Source organism: Falco peregrinus, chromosome 8 (assembly GCF_023634155.1).
Source record: "Falco peregrinus isolate bFalPer1 chromosome 8, bFalPer1.pri, whole genome shotgun sequence".
Lineage (NCBI taxonomy): Eukaryota > Metazoa > Chordata > Aves > Falconiformes > Falconidae > Falco > Falco peregrinus.
The window spans coordinates 61691649-61713887 of NC_073728.1; the positions used below are offsets into that span (position 1 = coordinate 61691649).

Consider the following 22239-nt stretch of genomic DNA (forward strand, 5'->3'; position numbering starts at 1 on the left):
TTCATGCCACTCACTGATGAAATATTAAGCCCCTGAAGGAAGGCTACCAACCCTGCAAGGACTGAGGTTTTCAACAAGTTTATCAAGGAAACTGAAGTCTTTTGATCACTGCTTTCTATTTTATTACAAATGAGGACTTTGCCACTAACTTTAAGGGTAGCAGGCTTAAGAGACCTGTGAGAAAGGTGTGATTTACCACAAAGAAAAACAGCTAGTACAGAATGGACAACACACCTCCCCAAAACCCCACCAGAAGAGTACACTTCGAACATTCCTTTTCCAAACTGCCTCAAACATCACATGTAAATTTTTATACAGTACTGGAGAAGGAGGGAGTGAACAATGAGTGGTTCCTGGAGACTTTCTTCATTTTTTAAGACAGCCATATTCAAACATACCTGGGCTCTCCACCCTCTTATAGTGGTATGGATTGATGCAGACTTCCTTCTGTTTAGATCCAAAAGGAAATTCACAAATATCCAATGGCTTCAGCTCATGATGGCTTTGTAGATCAGGCCAACGCCAAACACGACAGTAAATTACATGGGGAAGGCCTTTTCTGTGAGAAACTTGAAGTCGTCCATCTAAAGAGCGGGGGATAGTAACACACTTGCTGGGTTGTCCTGGGCTGCTCAAGGCTTTCTCCAGTTCTTCCATAGCACCCTTTTTCTTTTTCAGCTTTTTTACCAAAGCATCAACAGCTTTTTCTGCCCATTTTTCCTCTTCATCTCCTTGTTTCCAGCCCAACAGACGCTTTACAGCTGGGCTAGTAAAGGAGAACAAACTGGCCATTGACGTCATTTGACACAAGTCTTCAAAAGGTTTGCTGGGTTCTATCTGTTGGGGGTTTTTATGTTTGTTTGTGGGATTTTTTTCAAATAAATGTCAGTGTACACCAAAAGCAGTTACTGCCACTGATGAGCTGTTTTATTTCTTGATGGCTGACATATGAACATATGGATGTCAGTGATGAAGTCTTCACATCAAAAATGATGATTGATTCCTCCAAATCAGTTCTATTAAAAAGAAAATTTAAGAAGTAATTAATAAACAAGTAAAGAATGTGGTAAAACAGAAAGGCAGATATTAAAATAATTCCTGTTTCAACCCTAGCCATTGCACCTCATTTTGTTTCAAAACAAAATCCCAGAAGTCCTAGGACCTCACCCCAAACCTAAATAAAAGTAAAACATGATTAGAGTCCCCAGTCTTTGCATTACTGATGAGCGGGGAAAAGGACAGTCCAGGGTCAAAAGGGACAGCATGGCTTCTGTTAATGTTCATTAAATCCGTCACTTTCTTTCAGAAGACAGGCTTGGGGAATATGCTTTAAGCCTGGTATTATATCCCTGTCCCATGTGCTTCACCAGAAGACTTAAATTTGCTATGAAGAAACAGTTAAGCGGCACGGAACCAGTAGTTCCACAGCCAGTACAGCATTGAAGTACTCAGCTTCTCAACTGGATCTTTATTGCCCAGAAGGAGAAAATACTAAAGAATCTTCTTCTTCTTGAGCTCCATGTCCCATGTTTTTTGAAAAGTATTAAAAAAATGAGGCAGAAACTGTAGATAACTAAAAGAAAAACAAACAATTAAAAGAAAAATCCAAAAAAAAACCCAAACCAACCCTTCCTCAGCCACTCAAAGGTGGTCAACCTTTTCAGCTGTGGCTATTTTTATGCTGCACTTCCTCATATCTTGTAAGAAGAATATTTGAAGCGCTGGGTATTTTTAGCCTTTGGCCAAAAAAAATATGTTTTCTTTTCCCCAGAAAAAGAAGGGGGGGAAAGGCACGGCAGAGTAAAGTACTATGTGACCTTTAGTACAAACTGCCTCAGAAAGGAGAGAAGCAGAACATCACCCTGCAGCCCAAACAGCCCTCATGCTCATGAATGGTGGTGGTTTCTACCACTCACCAGCTCTAATGCAAATCCTCCCCCCACCAATTTAAGGAGTAAGGATGACAAGAGGAAATGATGTGCTGTGGCAACGAACTGATAAGAACTTGTAAAATCCCTTGTGAATACTAAATAAGCAAGTATAGACAATGAGCAGCTGGCAAAAAGCAAGAGCAGAGCTAAGAGAAAGGATGTCAATAACAAAAGATGCTTCCTTTCTTGCTACAGAGACTGCCAAACAACATTGTCTCTCAACTTTTGATAAACCGTGGTGAATTAGAACACCTACCGTATCCCGAGACACCAAATCTGCACATAAGAGAAAGGGGATGGGGGGATGGGGAGCAAGGTTTAAATACCTCTGTGCTGCTTCTCTTAGATTAAAGGTAACAATCAAGGGCATCTTTTTTTTCCCCCCCTCCTATCTTTGATTAACTAAAAGTCATCTGATAAGGCTTTTTAAAGTGTCTAGGCACATTTACAAGCTTAGTCAGACACACGGACAGGTACTTTCCTATAACAGAGCCACATATTAAACACCACCAGCCAAAGATACAGCAAACATCTCTAGATGAAGCATTTATAATATCCCACATGTAACCACCTTAGAATTTTCTACTAGGGAGGTGGAAGGTGAGGAAAGCAGGGAACAAACCCAAGGAGAGTTGGCTACTATGAAGAATGTAAATTTTAAAAACCCCAACTTATAAACACCCTTTACAGGAAAAAAAAATAAATCCATTTATTTCACACAGTAGCTTAATCCTATTGGTACTTGTTTGATTATTCAGCTTTGTGTCCATAGTATGGAAAAAACTGAGAAAAGCAAAACAAAGCAAAAAACTGTTTGAAAATCTTTCTTCCTAAAAAAAAAAAAAAAGAAAAAAGGTCTACACTGCTTCAGTAAGTCCATAGAAGAGGGTACTGAAAAAAAAAAAGGGGGGGGGGGGGGGGGGGGGGAAGAAAAACACAATTATGTATCACCTTATTCCTTCAGAAATAGGACATTTCTGTACTAAGTATAATTCAGCTCCCTAGAACTATCACATATACGAGAAACTTTGCACCCTTCAAAGTAACAGGAAATACATAAAGGGAGATAAACTTGGCCAAGAACACAGACTAAATTTATTCTTTCACTGAGGATAAAAGCTGACTGTTCTAAAAAGTAAAAGCTCTTTATAGTCACCATTAACTTACTTCCAAGCCTTGCGTACACTCAATAGCTGTAAGATATCAGCAATTGCTCACACTCCTAAAAAAGGAAATGAACCCACCTAGAGCCTTAGACCAGAAAGACAACAATTTGCAAAGTTCTATTTTTGTTTCTTAGCTATGCTTTCAAAGAACGTTAAGCATCACCAAGGCAGAAAATAAACTAGAAATTTCTAGAGTTAAGTTGAGCTCAAATAAAATTAAGAAATGCCTCTTGACTGCTGCCACTCTCACCTATTCCATTACAGCTGCCCCATCTATAAATATTAAACAATCAAGTTTACAGATCTATGATTCTATTCTATCACCATATATAATTTTATTTATTTATTTTTAAGTATTTTGAACATAACAGTAACATGCATCAACTTGGAATGAAATTTTACTGGTTGTGTATCATTTCAACATCATTAACCCACAAGCATGTGGATGGGATAAACAAGCTAACTAAAAGCAAAGAACATTGGAACAGTTCTATTAAAATGATGTTTTGCAGTAACTAGTATTTGTAGGGTAAGTGTCAAGAGAATTTTGGTAAATGACTCTGCCCTATAAACTATGATTTTAGAAATATCTAAATTAACTCTAAAAACTTTACATTGGTCTGAATAGCTATCAACAAAAGCACAACACAATAGAACAAGTATTCCAGAAGCATCATAACAGATTTAATCAATACTGTTTCAGCTTCTTCAAAAAAAAGTTCCACATACATGCTTGTACTATAACCACTGAAAAATGAGACTGTTGAAGTCTTTAATAGCTTTTATTGTAAATCCATTCTGGCCACCCATGAGACTTTCAAGACTCTTCTGCTGAAGTGTATTTTCTACCTGTTCAAGAAAAGCAAAGGCAAGAAAGAAACCTTGCAACACACTACTAATAGACTTTGAGAAGTACAAGTGACATTAAATTTATTTCATTATAGGCCTTTCAGAAGTTCAGTTTGGAAGGCAAAAATACTGCAGGCTTACAGGTTTTGCTTTTTTTTTTTTTTTTTTTTTTAAGAAAACAAGGTAGAATGAAAAAGATTCATGAATTCTTTGTAGACTAAAAGCATTTCCCTCTTTGGAGCTAGTTAAGGTTACAAAGCAGTAGGTTCAGGTATTTATGTAGAAACCAAACATTTTCATGTAGAAACCACCACTCTTGTAGAGTTTTAAAATATCTGAATGAGCAGCATAAACCACATTTACAACATTTACTTCCATTTAATGTAATTTCAGCATCTAATTTTTGAAAGGTTTCTAAGTAATCATAACCTCTGCTAGGAACACCTTCACCAGATCATCTGTATTTACAATCAATTTCTTCCAGGGTTTTAAAAGTGCATGTTATGAGCTGTGACTGCAGTACAACAGTGCATCGCTATAAGATTTGAGCAGAGAAACAAAGGCTGTAAGGAGTCACATTTTCATTCATAGTGTTGCACAAATTACTTTTATTGTTGCACTTCTAGAGGCAGCTGGTAACAACTTTCATGGGGAAAAAAGCTTTCTTAAATTTCAAGAGGCAGAGGGTCTATTAGGCCTTACCTTCTTTTATTAAATAACTTTTCAGCTGAGCTGCAAGAAAACATGGGCTGAAAAGCATGTTATTACTTTAAAAAAAAAAAACAGTTACAAACATTCTTTAAAGAGTGAGTGTAATGCATTGCATGGGGTAGCATGAGGGGGCTTTTAATGGCTGAGTATACAAGGAAGTAATCGCTGCATCAAAACTAGACTTTGGGGCATGCGTTATTTATACATTTAAAGTTCTTGTTAATGACTACAGCAAATGGAAGGAAACTAGTTGTGTGAACAGGTCCATTGTTTGAACCCTTTCTTATTACCTCATCAAGCCAGCTACATAGTAACAAAGTTGGCTAACAGCAGAACTTACAAATTACATCTCATTTGTGAAGATGGAAGAAACAGACTACCTTTCATCCACCATCACAAATACTGAGCAACTCAACTACTTTTTGATTCCTCTTCTGAGATTTTCCTAGCCTACTATATTAAACTGGCAAATTTAGCAGATTACTTTGATTCGCTATCAAGGAATCTTCTGGCTAAAAGGGCCTGAGCAAGATCACAGCAGAACAGATCAATATAAAACTGTATATGGTGTATTTACTCTAGTGAGATGCACTTTTTATGTAACATGTTCTGCCACCCCCAACTAATTTCCCACCGGCAAAAACTAAATCTAAAGCAGCATTAACCAATCAACCTATCACCCCAAGCAGCATGGCAATGAACAATGGTTTTCACAAGCAAAAGAGTAAAATGGGTAACAACTACACAGTCCTCATCCCTTCCTACTGCCAATACTAAGCTTGTATTGCAAATGTACAAGCACAATTCTTTCCCTCCTTAATTTACTTGTTTGCAAATTAAGAAAGCTTCCCGTAGCATCATATCCAATCTGAAATAAGGAACTTCGCTGCTCATGATTAGAAGCTGCTTTGAGACTCAATTTCATCATATAAAACTACCACTTACAACTAGCTATGCAATTGGTAATTCATTAGGGCTGCTGCAGATTTGCAGTTAAAGCTGTTCTGCAGTCAGCTCTTGTGCTTAACTTCACTGCCCTTTCAAACTTATTAATGCTGCCGTATTTTGGCTCCATATATACATTAGCATATTACATATTCATACAGAAAGCTCAGGAACTCAATTACAGTATATTACAGCGTATTACACTACATTCAGTCACCAATATTTTCTTTAAGACTATCTAAAACTACAACATCACACATCAAAGTCATCTGGTTTTATTAAGGTCCTTCTTTCCTTATAAATTTCCTGACAGGAACTGCACAGGATTGTGCTTGGGTTTTCTTAACATTTTCCCAAGTTGACACCTTACATTGTAGCCTAGCTCACAGTCCCATGCAACCGCATGCCTTCAAGCCTTTTCTTGAGGACAAATACAGAAGAAATGTCAACCTCACAGTTTTTCCATACACATCAAGGATAAAATAAATCCTAAGGTCACACAGTGGTTAAAAAACCTGGGTAATACACTTGAACACCACTGGCATAGCCTCTCAATGGAAAACATTTTTCTTCAATTATCCTGTGCAACATTTTAGCCATGAAAAATATCATCAGTGGTATAACCCACTTTTTTCCCCTCCTACCCTTCAGGATAGGTAAAAGACGAAAGGAGATCTTATAAACGGTATCAAAAAGGACTGGTGGTATTTTCATCATAACTGGGCTTGCACATCCAAATGCACAACCAGTTGACCAAAACCTGTAATAAATGCTTTCATACTAACACTAGATTTCCTTGCTTCAAACATGCCTTGTAAGGCAATATATTCTAATAATACATGTAAACAAGAACAGAAAAGAATTGTCTGGTATCTTCAAAAATTTTACTAACTGTGACTGCCCTCCAAACAAATGAAGTATATTGACAACTTCAGACATGGCTTTCTCACACAATACTTGTTCTTTTCATTTCCACATCTGTACATCATCTAACACAGCTTAAAAAAAAATAAACAAAAAAAAACCCCAAAAAAACAACAACCAAAAAACCAAAACCCAAACCAAAACCGAAGCATTTAGCTCTGTCAGCTGAGAAGTATTTAACTAGCACTCTCTTAAAAGCAACGTAACAAAAACTCTGAGGCCAATCACAAGCAACAAGTAATACATTGTACGAGGAAGTGGAATCATAAAAGCCGCATAGCAAAAATGATGCTTCTGTTTTTTCTTAAAGTCTTTTCAAAAATTACTGTTAAAAAAATAATACAAGTGATAATGATTTGTATCACAAAAGAGGTCCAGTCAGGAAGGGTTCACTAACAGAGCTCCACTGCATTTCAAAAGCACCCTCACTTCCAACTGATGCCAAGAAAACCTCAGTAAAACTGTAACCAAAGAACATAAAGTTTTGAATTCGTTCTGCATCATGGCAAAACTTGAGTTTAACTGTGATACTGGGGAGGCGAGAGGGAGAAGAAACAAAAACTTCCCAAGCTTAAAAAAGTTAGTATCTATTTCTTATGACATCCACTTAGAACACAAAAATCCAATGCTCACACGGCCCCGGCCTCCAGAACTACTCTAATTACTGAGCAATTAGCTTTTGTAGAAATTCCCAAAACCTACAAATTCTGTCTTAGAACCAAAATCTCTCTCCCTTAAGTGTTTTGTCAGAACCATGCATTTTCTCACACTTCTATTTCAGCTAATTGGCACTTTCCAACAGAAGCATTATGCTGAAAAATGCCACCATCAACAGCAGTCAGCACATCTGAAAGTCAGTCCTGAAACTGCCTCATGTTTTCACGGTTATTTAAGATCTATTCTAAGCACAGCAGATAACTACAAGTTAGCATCCATTTCTTAATTAAAATTGCATCACTAAATTTCACTGAACATGAAAACAAAAGCCTATGCCTCCATTGGTAAGTTGGTGGACACGGACAAGCAATTGGGTGAGTAGGGATGACCTCAGTATACCTAGAGAAAAAAAAACGTGAAAACAAAGAATGTGTTTATATAAGGGAAACCTTATAGTGGCCTTTCAAATACTTACAGGAGGCTTATAAGAAAGATGGGGACAGACTTTTAGTAGGGCCTGTAGCAACAGGACAAGGGGGAATGTTTTTAAACTAAAAGAGGGTAGATTTACATTAGATATTAGGAAGAAATTCTTCCCTGTCAGGGTGGCGAGGTGCTGGCACAGGCCTCCCAGAGCAGCTGTGGGTGCCCCATCCCTGGCAGTGTCCAAGGCCAGGCTGGACGGGGCTGGGGGCAACCTGGTCCAGTGGCCAGTGCCCCTGCCCGTGGCAGGGGGTTGGAACCAGATGATCTTTAAGGTCCCTTCCATCCCAAATCGTTCTATGACCTTACACTTTTCACAAACCCTAAAGAATGTTCAAAAATTAACAACCTGGAAAAAGCCTTCCAAAAATTTAGACGCTTAAATACAAGACTTCAAAGAATAAGATCCCAAACACTGCCACGAAAAATGTGAACTGGGAACAAAGAGCATAACCTGAAAGAAAGGACTTTACACTTTCCTAAAGCTTTAAAAGAGGGAAAGAATAATAAAGATGTATACATACACACTTCCACTCCAACTGAATTGCATCAAGACTGTGACAAGTTTACAAAAGCTATGGGATTTGGAGGGAACACTGACAATAGTAATTCAGCAAGCTTTTTTTCCCCTCGCACAGAATGAATGAATGGCAAAGTATTCTAAATTTGTCAGTTTGTGACATCCACTGACCCAGAATTCAGAGACACTACTTCATAGTTGGTGTATCAGTAGCAGCGATTCTGACAAAGATCCTCTGTCAAGGATGACAGTCCTGGCAGACTCAACCTTGGTGGTAGGTCAGTAGGGATACAAACTTGGCAGGCGGCATTCTGCACCTTGCCAACGCACGCTGGTCAGCACACTGAAGTGCCAGCCAAACTGTTCTACGTGGTCACAGGAACACAGCTAAAAAGGCTTCCAGAAAACAGTGCAGGAACTTGCACTGCGACTAATGATAACTGCAAAAGTCTTATATTACTGTTTGACTTGCTTTTAATGAGCTGTTTATCAATGTTAGCCATAAAAAGTATCCAAATTGTTCTCAGCTCACACAAGAATAAATCTTTTAGTTCTGAGCACAAGCTCCTTACCTGATGCTATTAAAAAATCATTTAAAGGTCTTTAAAGAAGAAACACTAACACATTACATTTAATTTCAGCAAATCTATCACAGACATTAGAAGAAAAGTGCATTTTAATAGAAAAAAAACAACCCACCACTTAACTGTCAGGGAAGGAAGATATAGGGACTTGTAGAGAATTGCCATAGCAGTATTTCTGCAGGTATGTAATTCAGCCAAGAGCAACAAAAGTGTTCTTAGAGTCTTCCTTACAGAACTATACAGAAAATACAGAGGACATTTTTCTGAAATTGAAAGTGTCCTCTGGAATATTAAAGATCGCAGTTTGCAAAGACATTTGAATAAACCCCAAAAAGTCACTTTAATAGAGCACAAGCATTCCACCTCAAGATACAGAATTTCTTCCAGCTCAGACAGTATTTATTATCATGAAAACTCTGCAAGATCACGCACTCAAGGTGCAAGATCAGAAATCTGAGTTTGTAACAAGAACCAAGTAGTACGGGATCCACAGTTATAGCTCCTTCAGGTCCCATCAGAGGTTAAAACTCCAAACCTCAAACAAAAAACACCCACCACAGCTGTATGCAGCATCATACCAGCACGCCCTTTTGCTGTGATCTTTTGTCATTAAGAGAAGCCTCTCTCTTTCCTTTCCCACTTCTCATCCCCATCTCAACAACCCATCTTGGGCTTCCACTAGAAAAGTTTCCTTTAGAAGAAAATAAAATTCCTCCCTCAAATCTATTTTTGCCACATTTGAAAGGAAAAGAAAGTTTTGACAAAGGCAGGCACCTTGATGCACATGGCCTGTTGAGGTTTTGTTTTGCAAACCTAAGTGCCAAACACTCAGCAGCAATTTGGAGGCCAAGTTAACAAAATTTTAATATCAGAGGTAAATCACTATCAAATGGTAGGGATTAAGACATTAAATCCAACAGCACCCTACACTGACAGGGCACTCAAAAGTTACAACACACAAATTATGAAACATCTTCAATTAAGTTATTTGCTGCTTCTATTAACTTCCACTACCAACTCCTGCTGCCAGCTTCATAAAGTATTACAGCTTTTGATGAGCATGGGCACATGACTGCAATAGTGTGTTTGCACCTTTTTTTTTTCCTTCTCCTTCTCTTCAATCACAATCTGTGATGCCTCAGAATATCAAAAGGATATTCTGTGCAGAGCTTCCACAAGTGAGATATGCAATGAACAATACCCATTTCAGTTTTCAGTATTTCAAAGCCATTCATGGAAGGTAAATTACCTGAAACTTACAAAGGAATGAAAACCAGGAAGAGATTTCACCTAAAACTATCACATACTGACAATCTAATTTCCCATGACAAGACAAAACTTACAGGCTGATGCAAATGTTGACAGTTATTCCTCGGAGGTGTTGTTAAAGCAAAGAGCCCCAGTCATTCACTGAGAAAAGTCTCTTAAATCCCTACAGATTCCACCAAAAGAGTCAACAACTCTTGCTGAACCTATTCAACAATATATTCAGCAACTACCGCTGAAGCGGATCTTCTCTCCCTCATTTTGCTGTGAAATACCTTCGTTTCATTAGCTTAAAGTCACGTCAGAAATGCCACAATTGGAACAGAGGCACAGATCACTTGATTTCCAGTCTTGTGCCTTTAACCGCAAGACCACATTTCCTCTATTAAAGTTTACAACCCGCAGAAAACAAAACCTGCCATTCTAAATCACTCCAGCGGCCCCTGGGTTGGCAGGCAGCTGTCAGTGCGGGATGCAGGCGAGGAAGGCCCAGGTGAGGGGTGCGAGCCCTGCCATCGCCTCCGCGGGGACGCGCCGCCGCCACCGGCCCTCACACATGTGCGCTTGTTACTCAGCCCCTCCGCCGGCCAGGCCTGGCTCCGGCCAAGGGCGAGCTCCTCGTCTTTTTTTTTTTTTTTTTTAAAAAAAAGCAAAAACAAAAACAAAAAAAAACACAGGAAAAGAAAGAAAGAAAAACCGCCGAGCCTCTTATTAGCATTGCAACAGTTTGTTCCTACAGTTACGTGCACAGACTTATTTTTATCAGCACGGAGCGTGTTTTAACAGCCCGGCAGCGCGACCCTGCGCACCTCTGGCCCTCCCGGGGCTGCTCCTTCCTCCCCCCCCGGCCCCCTTCCCACCCCCCGCCGCCTCCCGCCCGGCCCGGGACCACCCAAACCCTGTCACCGCCAGGCCCGCGCGCCCGGGGGGGGGGGGGGGGGGGCGGCTGAGCTCTCCCTCAGTTTCCGAAAGGGCCCGTTCCCCCGCCACCCCCCCCCATCGGGAAGGCGAACCGCAGCGCTCCCGCACCGCTGAGAAGCGGCTGAAGAGGTGCCGCTCCCCGCGGCCCGCCGCCCCCCGGTCGCTCCCCGCCCCCGCGCCGCCCCGACCCACCCGGCACGGAGCGAGGCGGCCTCCCCGCCGCGGCGGCACGGCGCTCTCCGTTAGGCTTCAGGCGCCGGCTGGGCCGCGGCCGCCCGCTCGCAACAAAACTTTATTGGGAGCCCGCGGAGGGGACAGCGGCGCGGCGGCGCCGGCGGGGCCAGCGCCGGGACCCGGATGTGCGCGAGGGGCGGGGGGAGCGCGCGGGAGGGCTCCTGCGCCCCGCGCATGCGCGCTGCCGCCCGGGGGAAGCGACCGTGGCGGGAAGGGCCGGGCCGTGCTGCGGGGATGTGGCGGAAGGGCCCGCCGGGGGTCAAACCTGCACCGTAACAAAAAGTGAAATAAATTAAACAACCCTGACATGTTCGGGGCTTGTTGTCGAAAAAGGAATTTTCCCCGAGATGGTGGAGCAAAGCAGTTTCCTCAAGCCCAGTGTGGGCCCACAGCGAGCCCCTCAAGAGGGAGACGTGCCTCATGGCCGCCCATGGGCCGAGGCCTTGCAGTTGCAGGGGAATCCAGCACTCCCGCCGCTCGGAGCTGTGTGCCCGGCAGCTGGCACCGGCCCACCAGCAGCTGTTTTGCGGTGCTGGTAGGGTCTTACCCGCCATGGTGTAGCTGAGGCCCTTCAGATGGCTGCATCCCGTAGTAACTAAAACCACATAGAAAAGCTCCAAGAAAATGTGTTAGCAGTATTAGAAATTACTCTAGAAAAGACTGTAGGGATGAGGATTTACATACTGTATACGATGTCAGTCCTGGACAAACTCATAATTCTCTCACAACTGTCCTCATCGCGTGAAGTGGAAGCGACCACCATTTTCTCAAAAGTATTTTTTAAACAGTACAAAAGAATGTTTCGGAGGTACCAGGCTAAAACCACCTCCAACATGCCATAGCAATGCCTGACCTTGATTAAGCATACTGCTGATATAACTGTTTGTTTCTTGTCATTTTTCACTAAGTAAATTGGTATGAGGCTAAACTAAAGAATTGGGTCCACACCATGACTTGATGGCAGAACGTTTTCATTTTTAAAATTTTCCTGAATATGCAACTGACCTTTGGAACTCCACCTAAATTTCCGCTAGGTCTGAAGAATGTGCTTACTTCCATGAAATTAATGATAAAAATCAGTTGTCTGTTCAAAGGCCTTTCATCATAGGGAAGGACTGGCAAAGTGCGGAAGGCTAAACCATCTTCAGCTCTGCTCTTCCCTCTGGTCACGAGCAGGTGGAACTGCTCTCTACAAAGTACTGTTGAGGCCTGAACTCTGAGGGCATTGAGAAATTCAGCTTTATATGGACAACAGGAACATCCACAATTAGGGGAAAGTATTTCACACTTCAGCCCACAAAGTGATTTTAAGAGGAAACTTTACCTACAGGAAGTTTATTTCATAACCCAGAGGCTGCCTTCCTCAGAGGAGGTTGATCGGAGCCTGATTCAGACACGCTACTGAACTAAACGAAATCCTAGTCTGATCCACTACGGAAATTCCTACAGAAGAGTTCCTTCCTCTGGCAAAAAAATCTGTAGGAACAGATATACAGGGCAAAATCTTCATTTTTACGTAAACTTGTATTGCTGTTGTAGAACGTTTGACTACGCCATCTTGCAGCAGTTAAAAATCTGGCACACCAGTTGCATCTGGCCTGCCAACTGAATCTTGCTATCAAACAAACTTCTTTTGGAAGAAAATATTAGAAACAAGCAAAAGTAATGAAGTTATTTTACATATACATATATATGCATATATACAAATACATATATAATAAAGCTAAAAAGAAACTACATGAAACCCTATGTTTTATTTGTGTAAATTAAGAGTAACACATCTACTAAAAACAAAGAGAGAGAGAGAAGAAAAAGCCATGTAAAGTTTGTAGAAACGGAGAAAAATATCCAGTGACCCAAACTGAAGTTTCAATTTCAAATATACGTGAGCTTTGAAGAAGTTTTCTTCTGATTCAAATCTACATGGCACTTGATTGGTTTTGATGTAAACAGAAGTTTTTAGCCCCAGTGTACTCTGATCTATGCAGAGATCAACTAATAGCTCAGCAGGCTATCTCTACTAAAGTTCATGACAGCAGTGGAGGAGCAAGGCTTTCATGTAGTTCAGCCACAGAGCTAACCTTTAGGGACTCCTATGTATCTCTGCACCAGCAATTGTTCTGCTTTGGCCAGGCCGTCCAAAATATGGGACAAAAAAAAAATGTTGGTCTTTTTCCAAATCTTTTGTGTAACTTAATTAATAAACCAAGTAACAAACAACAAATTGGCAGCAGGCATTTTAGGTGTTGTTCATGTGCCAGCCATCATGTTTCTATGAAACAAAATGTTCTCTTACCAAGAAGTTACAAAACAGTTGTATACTGTCAGATGAAGCTACAGCACAGTGCTCTGATGTGCTTCTTCCTGCAGAGGTTTTAAGAGTTCCAGTGATGAGGAAAGCTGAAGGTGTGCGTGCAAGTGTATGGGAGAGGACAGGGAAAACTGCAAGTTTTCCAAAACGTTCTCAAATCTACACGCAAGTTAGACATACCTGCTTGCAGCACACCACTCCTCAGAAAGCAGAAAGTGATTCTTAAGCACAATATACAGACTGTTTTGGAGTATGATAATAACGAATGTGATCTATGGGCTGAAAAATAGTTTTCGTCTCTTGGGTTTTTTTGCCGTTTTATCGCAGTCTAATGTTGAATGGGTAAAACCCAAATGTCTATAAAGTCAGGTTATCTATTCCTAGACAATGAGACAGAGTAAAGGACAAAGTAAATTACATTGGCTATCCAATGATTGAATTCTGTATACCCTTAAGGTCACAATAAAATGACCACCGCTTTCACCACTGTCTACTTCATATATGGTTTCCATCACTTATATCTCTACTGCCATGCTGCAGTGGGACCACTCTAATAACTTAGCAAGTTCAGTAAAAGGCTCGCAACAAGGAGACTCACAAGGTGTCCTGAACACAGCTGCCAGAAATCATGTGGTTTCATGAATTCATTAATTTCACAACTCATGGAACCATCAATCCTCTTTTAGCGTCGGCAAACCTAGGTTTTCCAACAGAGACATGCAGGTTTGATAACCCAAGGAAAAATTATTAGCTAACCTTCTACTTACCTGCATGTTTTAATTATTATTGTGTGTTCAGATTCTGCAGAGACAACTGCACATGTTTATACTTTTGGTCCTGCCTTTTAAAGTCAACTAAAGTATAAGTACCTGCCTCACTTTCCTCTGCACGCAGTCTGATGGCAATGAAGACAGAAAACTGTCTTCTCATAAACCTGCATTGCTGTAGATGTTTATGGTGGAGCTAGCTATAACCTTACAGTCTGGTCAAAGTACAAAACAATCAACAGAAGAACTGCCACCAGTTTGTGTCAGGCCTTGCATGGTTGAGAAGTAACCATGAAGTCCAACAAGTATCTTAAATTACATCATTTTGAATTTTCTCTCCAGATTTTGAATATGATCCCTATATATCTTAATGAGATTTTTGTTTGGTTGGAAATGAATAGTTTGAAAATAAAATAGATTGTTTGAATTATAAAGAAATAGTCTTGAAAAAAGTTGCATTATTACGAAACTCTGGCCTTCCTGTGACTTCTAAAATGACTGCATTGTTCAACTTAATTTCCTATCAACTTTCTAAATTGCAGGGGGGAGAGGGGGGGAATGTTATGTAAAAAAAAATATAATTAATTAATTAAACACACACACACACAGAGTTACCATGTCTCTACACATTTAAATATTTGCAAAGACACTTTATAACAATGTTAAAAAAATTCCTGTAGTGTGAAAGATGGCTTGGATATTTAAACCAAACCTAGCATAAAAACAGAATTGGGGGAAATGGATAGGATAGCTCAATAAAGCTCCACTCTCACAGCTGTCAGCTGAGAAGAAATGGGGGAAGGGGGAAATGCTGAGAAAGGAATTTTTTTTTTTTTTGGCAGTGAAGAGAGGAACATGCCATCCCTGTTCAAAAAGTTTCAGGGTGGGAAAGGCTAAGGAGGGGCTAACATACTATACATACCTTTACATATATTTTTGAGGCAGAAAAACAGCGTTGTGTTTGAGCAGAGTTCAGCAAGTGGAAAGGGAGGTGGCATTCACTCTGGCCATGTGGTCCTTTTAAATAACCCCGCAATGTACAGCACACTGAGTGAGAGCAAGCGTGATAGATGGTAAGCGGCTGCCTGACAACAAGAAGGCAATACAAACGTGGTATACATTGCATCACATATGTAAGAAAAAAAAAAGAAAAAAGTTTAGTGTCTGGAGGAAATATATTAAAAGTGTTCATCTACAAGGCCCTTGGTGGTGTGAGCTCCTGTGAAGTTACACTCACTGGCTCACAGCCTTTGAATTCTCGGATAATAAATTATGTACCCTGTTATTGTTAGAGCCACACTTTTGGGTACCATGCATGACTCAACTCACACAGCAGTACAGAGAAAGGGAGAGAAGAATTAGCCTTGTTTCCTGAAGCTACGGGTAGAAGACATTAACATGAAATTGTAGACCAGGGGAGGGAAAGGCAAGCCAAAGTTATACTTCCCAGCAAGTTTAAAGCTGCAAACTTGTTTTCCTAGACTGGAAGAACAAATGAGATGAGACACGTAACTGAATACTGGTACATCTACAGAGATGTTAAAAACAAAGACATTATGTAAAGGTTTTGTAAGTTCAACTCTACCGTGTCTTTTCACACTCTACAGGATAAAAATGTCACTATCTTGGGGATAGCGTATCCAGTTTGACAGATCTGAGAGTCAACTAAGGGTGCAAAACTGAACACAAAAAAAATTCAAAAAAGAAATAAATACATACAAAAAAGGAAAGGGAAAAAGATCACTGCAGGAAAAGTAAGACATGTAAGAAGTAATAAGTAAGAGAAACCTTTGCTTGAGAATTATCGCAGAGTACACAGCAGAGCGTGAACCCTCTTCCGTTGACACCTGTGGATAGAATCTGGTCAGGGCAGAGTGCTGCTGAACTGGGTCTGCTTTGTGGAGCAGGGGGTGGAAACTTTCCCAGAGGAATGGAAAAAATGTCCCAGCTGATTAACACAAAGTCATATACTACTCTTACGGAAGAAATTATAAAGAATTTTAAATGGCACAATTCCTTTGAGTATTCTGCCAGTGTTGATACTTTTCTAGACCATCACCCAACTTGCCCTCACCATTGCATCAGCAGTACAGAAACATGTAGTACTCTCGTTCTTCTAAATCAGTGATTTTCAACTATTTCCAGAACATGACCTCATACTGTAAGAACGCTTTCTGGAGCCTGACACCCACAACTAAGCTCAGAAGACAGACAGCCCCTGCCTCCTAAAAGCTTTCTGCCACAATCAGACCAAATACCGGTGGACAACAGAAAAGTTGGACCACAGAAGTGGGATAGAAAAGGTAGTACGGAAAGAGAATGAATCACAGTTAACTTCCTTCCCCGTACTGTAACCACGTGATCGCTGTGAGCTTTTTTCTTTCACGAAAACTCTGCTCAAAACTAGCCATGAACAAAATTGTCTTATTTTCTGAGAGATTTACTCCATTCCCTACCACTTGTTTTACATCCCACACCATTAGCCAAACACGGAGCCTCGTGGCTGTATTCTTCTATGGTATCACTTGCATAGACCCAGTGGTCCTCCTCGGGCTCTTTGCTCCCCAGCCCAGGCACTGCCTTCTGAGCATGGTCCCTCTTTTGGAAGCGACTGGTGTTTGGGTGGGATGCATTCTTGCTGTGGGACAGCAAGGAGATCTAACGTGCAGCCTCACTCTCAACATAATCATCTGCTGACACAGCCATGAGCTGAATTCCATTTCTCGTAGCAATAGTTGGGATCAACATCCACAATAACTGTGCACTGAAAACTTGTATTTGTGGCTTCATGGCCAAAACCACAGGAAAACTATTTTTAGCTCAACGGAGCTCTAAATAGTGGAAGAACTGAAAATTTAGCTCACATCACAAGCCAAATTCTTCTCCTGGTTACACCCACTCTATGGAGAAGCTTGAATATAATAAACAGAAACACTCTGAAACAAATTTTAAAAAAAAAAAAAAAGCAAAGGGAAACTTTTGCTTAGGAGTAAAATCAGTATTTAAAACTCTAAATGAAGAAAGGTACATATCCTCCAGCATTTCCTCTAGAAATATATACAAGGAAAGGAAAAAGGAACAGTTTGAAACAGAAGCGATCTATTACAATAATTGTACCTATTATGATAAAGGTAGTTGATCCCACTATGTATGTCTGAACAATACCTATAGCTAAAATCCCTCTCGGTTCATTATGCGGGTACCTTTGGCTTAGACCAGTGAAGAGGACACGGAGTTTATCTGTATCTCGAGAGAAGACGCAACAGATGAGTGTAGCCTATGAGTAACAAATCAGGTTTTAATAGCTAGACCTGCATGTAATTACTCACAAGCAAACTTTCTAACAGCAATTTTATCACCTTGGGATTTCACAACATGAAACAATTAGCGATGGCAATGCAGAGTGCTCAAGCTTTCTCATGTAGGAACCGACAGGACCTGACTTTCTCCTTCTGGGTGCCTCTCTGCCAAAGTCCCCAAGTTACAGGATGCCGAGCCTTTACAACATGTATTTAAATCTCGTGGCACACTTAGGGACACAACTTTTTTTTCTACCCTCCTGACCAAATAGTTGGGCTTTATAATTTCCTCTACAGTATCAAGATCTGCATATACAAGCATAATAATGTCTGTTATAAAATTAAAGTGCTTTTGGGCATAGTGTAGTGCAGCTTTTGGACAGCGTGTTGCAAGCTATTTGCTTCTCTTTGAAAAATTTCCACAGAAATTTTATTTTCCTTTCTTCGCTTTTTGTTAGGAGAACAGGGAAACTGTATCATTTTCTAAAACAAAAATAAAAACTTTTCTGGAGAAGCCAGTAAGATCAGAAAATCACAAAATAGGGTTTTTTTCTCATAATAATAATAATCATAATGAAAATTGTTTTTCATTCACTATTTTATTGTTGATGAGCTTTCTTCCATTCTTTAAGCACTGCCCTGTGAACTAAGTTTTAAAGGGAAATACAGGAAGGAAAATAAAAAGGCAAACAACACATTTTCAATTTTGATTACATTTTTTGCAAATCTGAAATAAATAAGGGTTATTGTTACTGTCTAAACACCTTCACATGTCACAGAGTAAAGGAAAGAAAGAAGTTCATAAATGCTCCAGCTGCTTAGACGGGCCCCATGTAAGGCACTGTCACTAAAATAGTTCACAACCTAATTACAATTCACCACATCTTGGGAATGACATTTAGGATTCTCGAGGTGCTTTTAGATAATTTTTAGACTCTGTGTAGAAGTTCAGCTGTCACGAAGTCGGTTTTATTTTGTAACAGATTTTATCCTTTGGAATGTTATGTTTGGATTGAGCTGAAGATATGGAAAAATACATGCAGTATAGTTTCCTTACCAGACTGAAATATAACTCCTAAAACAAAGCTGAAACTTTTTTGTCCTTTAATGTTCAGATTCTAGCCTGTGCTTGCCTATAGCTATTTAGATTGGGGGGGGGGGGGGGGGTGGGGGGGGGGGGTGGGGGGGGAGGAGAAAAAGGTTTCCCTTACTGCATTATTCCAACTCCATTAGGGCAGTCAGAGGGAATGCCTGCTCTTTATCCAGTAATTAAATAAATATTTAACATTGCAGGATTTAATTGGAATCCCAAAAGTTAACAATAGCCTCTGCTGTCGGTGTCGCTATCTCAGGGGTTCTGTTTTCACAGGCGTATATTTAGATCTCGGCCACATTGCCCACTTGCATTACAAATAGTACAACTCCCCCCCCCCACCTTAAAAAAAAAGAAAACAAACAAGAAGCTCAGTAAAATCTGGAAACTTTTATAAAGTGACGCCATCTCCGTGAATCTCCTTCCCCCGGCTGCAAAACGTACTTCAAAGCTTAAGAAATTAAGTGGCAGGCAGGCTCTCGTTAAAAAAAAAAAAAAAAAAAAAAAAAAAAAAAAAAGCAATAACAAAAGAACACAGCTTTACCTTCCAGCAAATTACTGCAGCTCCATTTTCTGACCCTTTATTTTTTCACTAGCTCCCTTCCAAGTGATTTCTATTCCTCTCTGGCTCATGCTGGCGGCAGGGCGGCTGGGGAGGAGCCCTGCGGAGGGTCCCCAGCCTGCCGCGGAGCGGGGAGCGGATCGGGTAACACACCCCGCCGCACACCCAGAGCTGGCTGCAGACAATTCAAATTCCCACTTTAGAAACTTTCAGCAAAACTTGTGTGTCGAGTCTATTTTTGCCTCCTTCCTTCATCCTGTAATAATGCTCTTCGGTCCGATGCAACGCAGCCATCTTTTGTGCTGTGTCTTTCTTACAATCTGTAGATCAAAAGTGCTTTGCCAGGGTAAACCCTGGCTTTGCCAGAGCAGGCTGATCCCTTTCGGTGAATAATGTATCTAGTTTGCAAAATGGGAAGAACTGCAATCACAGTATATTGACTCTTTGCATTAAGTCTCTCTGCACAAAAAGAATACTCGCCATCTGAATGTATTTAATGGCTATAAATGTGTATATACATGTATAATACATATACATAGATATATACACACAGATAAATATATATATGTACACACATTTAAGGCATTCACGCCATATGCCTATGCACACATACACCTCCAAATGGGCCAGTTTAATTAGGATAATGGCACTTTTCATGTAAAAACTACAATTAAAAAGTATGAATGATCTTCATAGCAGGCCTTTTATGTTTGCATTTTACCACTCTGTGCAATATACAAAGATGGCAAAGAGAGTAACATTTATAAACAAGAATGTGAACCTGCAAAAGACAGCTCATGCTCTGTGAATCTACAGAGCTAAATACAATAAAAGCTGATTAGTCTTGTTGACAACAGAGCTCACAGACGTTTCAAAGTCCAGTTAATCAGAACAGCCTGACAGCTGCACACCCTAGAAGAACCACTTAAAACAGAAAGTCATGCAATTAGATGCTTGCAGAATGAAAGCATTTCTTACTAAAATAATGAGATTAATATAATTATGTGCAATCATTAGCTGTTGGTCTTCATGAAGATGACTAGGGTTGTGTCTAAACGATCAGCTCAACTCTCTAAAACCCTAGTTCATGAGAAGCCTCATGTTTCCCTTGTGCTGCAGGCTTGAGCTCCCACGCCAAAGCTCCAGCTGTCTGGCAAGATCTGAGCCAGCAGCAGAAAGGAAGGTTCAGAGACCCACTTTGGTCATCCCCCTTGGGGAAGGATGAGCATGGCTCGTCAAAGGGAAGTCAGACTTTGCAGATCACTACTGGGTTATTTAGAAGGATTCAGTCAGAGTGTGAGGAAGATAATATTCTTCTTGATGTATTCTACCTGCATTTCTAAAAAACTCCTGGCCGTGTCTCCCACCTTTCTCAGGGAAGATAATCTGCCAGGGGAAAGGAGGTAATGGTCTCCTAAAAAGGTGTAACTACTCAAAAGAAAGGCAGCAAGGAGTGGCAATACCTGGTTACTCTTCACAGCAGAGGGAAGTGGAACTTCACAGGCAAGCACATGCAAATTGGTGCTGCTCAATGTGTTGCCTGAGTGAGCTGGAGAACGCAGAAAGACCATCTATGGATAACAAAAATCTCTTAGAAAGTGAAGATGAGGGCTCAGAGTGGAGAACTGAAGAAGGAGTTCATCATACTGAGTGGGAAACAAAAGACAGATGGAATTTGGTGGAAATATAAAGTAACACACGTGGGAGTGAAGTCACATCCAAGATGACGTGCTCTAACATATTATTAGGCAGGAACAATATTTTATAGTAGTTAATGCAGGTGTTGAATACATTTTTAATCACCAAGGAGTGCACTGAATGCCAGGAATTGCTACAAAAGGAATAGCAAACAAAGCAAAGTAGATCACTCTGACGCAGTGAACTCCTGGTGCACCTGCATCTCGGGTTCCATGCAGAGGGCTGGTTCTCTGTCTCAGAAGAAACGCTATGTGTGGCAGAGGTACACACAGGGCCAAAAAGAGCGATGTGAAGCATCAGCTGGGTCCCATGCTGGGAATGTCCAAATAGTCTTTTCCATGTGGAAAAGAAAGTGCTGAGAAGGGATATTACAGACAACTGCAAAAAGCCCAAGTGGAACAGGGAAAGTGAAAGAAGACTTTTTCTTCCAGTTCTGGAGGAGGTGAAAGGAAGCTTAGCTGCAGGCTTTTGAGAAGAAAAAGGTAGTTCTTCACACAAAGCATAATAAGGGGTTCAGATATCTGCCACCAAACATCGTGGGTACTAGAAGATTACACGAGTTCAAAAACCAAAACCGGTGCCAGAGCAAATTCACAGAAGAAAAACCCATTAAAGGTCACTAAATATAAAGACACTGACCTCTGGCTCCAGAAATCCTCAGCTGCAAATTGCTGGGCAAGTGTTCCGTGCCATTATTGTGTGCCCTGTACTTACATTCTTCCTCTGGGCATCCTCTGCTGCTGGCTGTTGGACAGGACATGAGCCACACGGACCTTTGATTCCCCCGGGTAGGGTCATACTCGTCTCCTTCACATGCTGTTAGGAGAACCGCTTTTCATCCTGAAGCTCGGATCTCACTGCAGTCATATTTTATTGTCTGAAATAGCACAAATTCTGGCTTGCATTTTTTTTTCAAATGGTGTGATAGCCCAGTTCTTTCTCTCCCCCATTCTATAAACATCTTTACATATTTAAAAATTACACATATAAATGCATCTGTTAATAGGAATAAAATTCTTCTGGTAAAAAACTGTTAAATCATTTTTATTTAGTGTACTACTCTGGCTTTCTCAATATGTTCAGGAGCAAAGCTTCCAAAGAGTCAGTAATGAGTTTACACTATGTAACTCAAAAATTCATTAATTATTCTAATCTACAATAAGTATTATTAAGAACTCCACATTAAAGGTAATTTAAATAGAAGTTTCAATTTAGTGAAGCTTCAGGATGGTAGAGCACAACCATGCAGAGCCCAATGCAGATACTGAACTAACCATATAACATCTTTTCACCCACATTTTTATATCATCATATACAA

At 40.6% G+C, this 22239-nt stretch overlaps 1 protein-coding gene across 2 annotated transcripts in view; it reads right to left on the reverse strand.

Annotated features, from left to right (window-relative positions):
- Window positions 1-19495, reverse strand: part of SMAD5 (SMAD family member 5) — a 30515-nt gene extending 11020 nt beyond the window's left edge. Inside the window, exons 1-2 of one of the 2 annotated variants that reach the window (XM_005242745.4) lie at window positions 19206-19495; window positions 399-1016 (exon numbers count right to left, since the gene is read on the reverse strand). In XM_005242745.4, coding sequence (XP_005242802.1) covers window positions 399-801 — 403 coding nt within the window. In that variant the 5' untranslated portion in view covers window positions 802-1016; window positions 19206-19495. Of the gene's footprint in view, window positions 1-398; window positions 1017-11149; window positions 11320-19205 lie in introns of those variants that run through there. The other variant, XM_055812260.1, reaches the window with a different exon arrangement.
- Between the last annotated feature and the right edge of the window lie 2744 nt (window positions 19496-22239).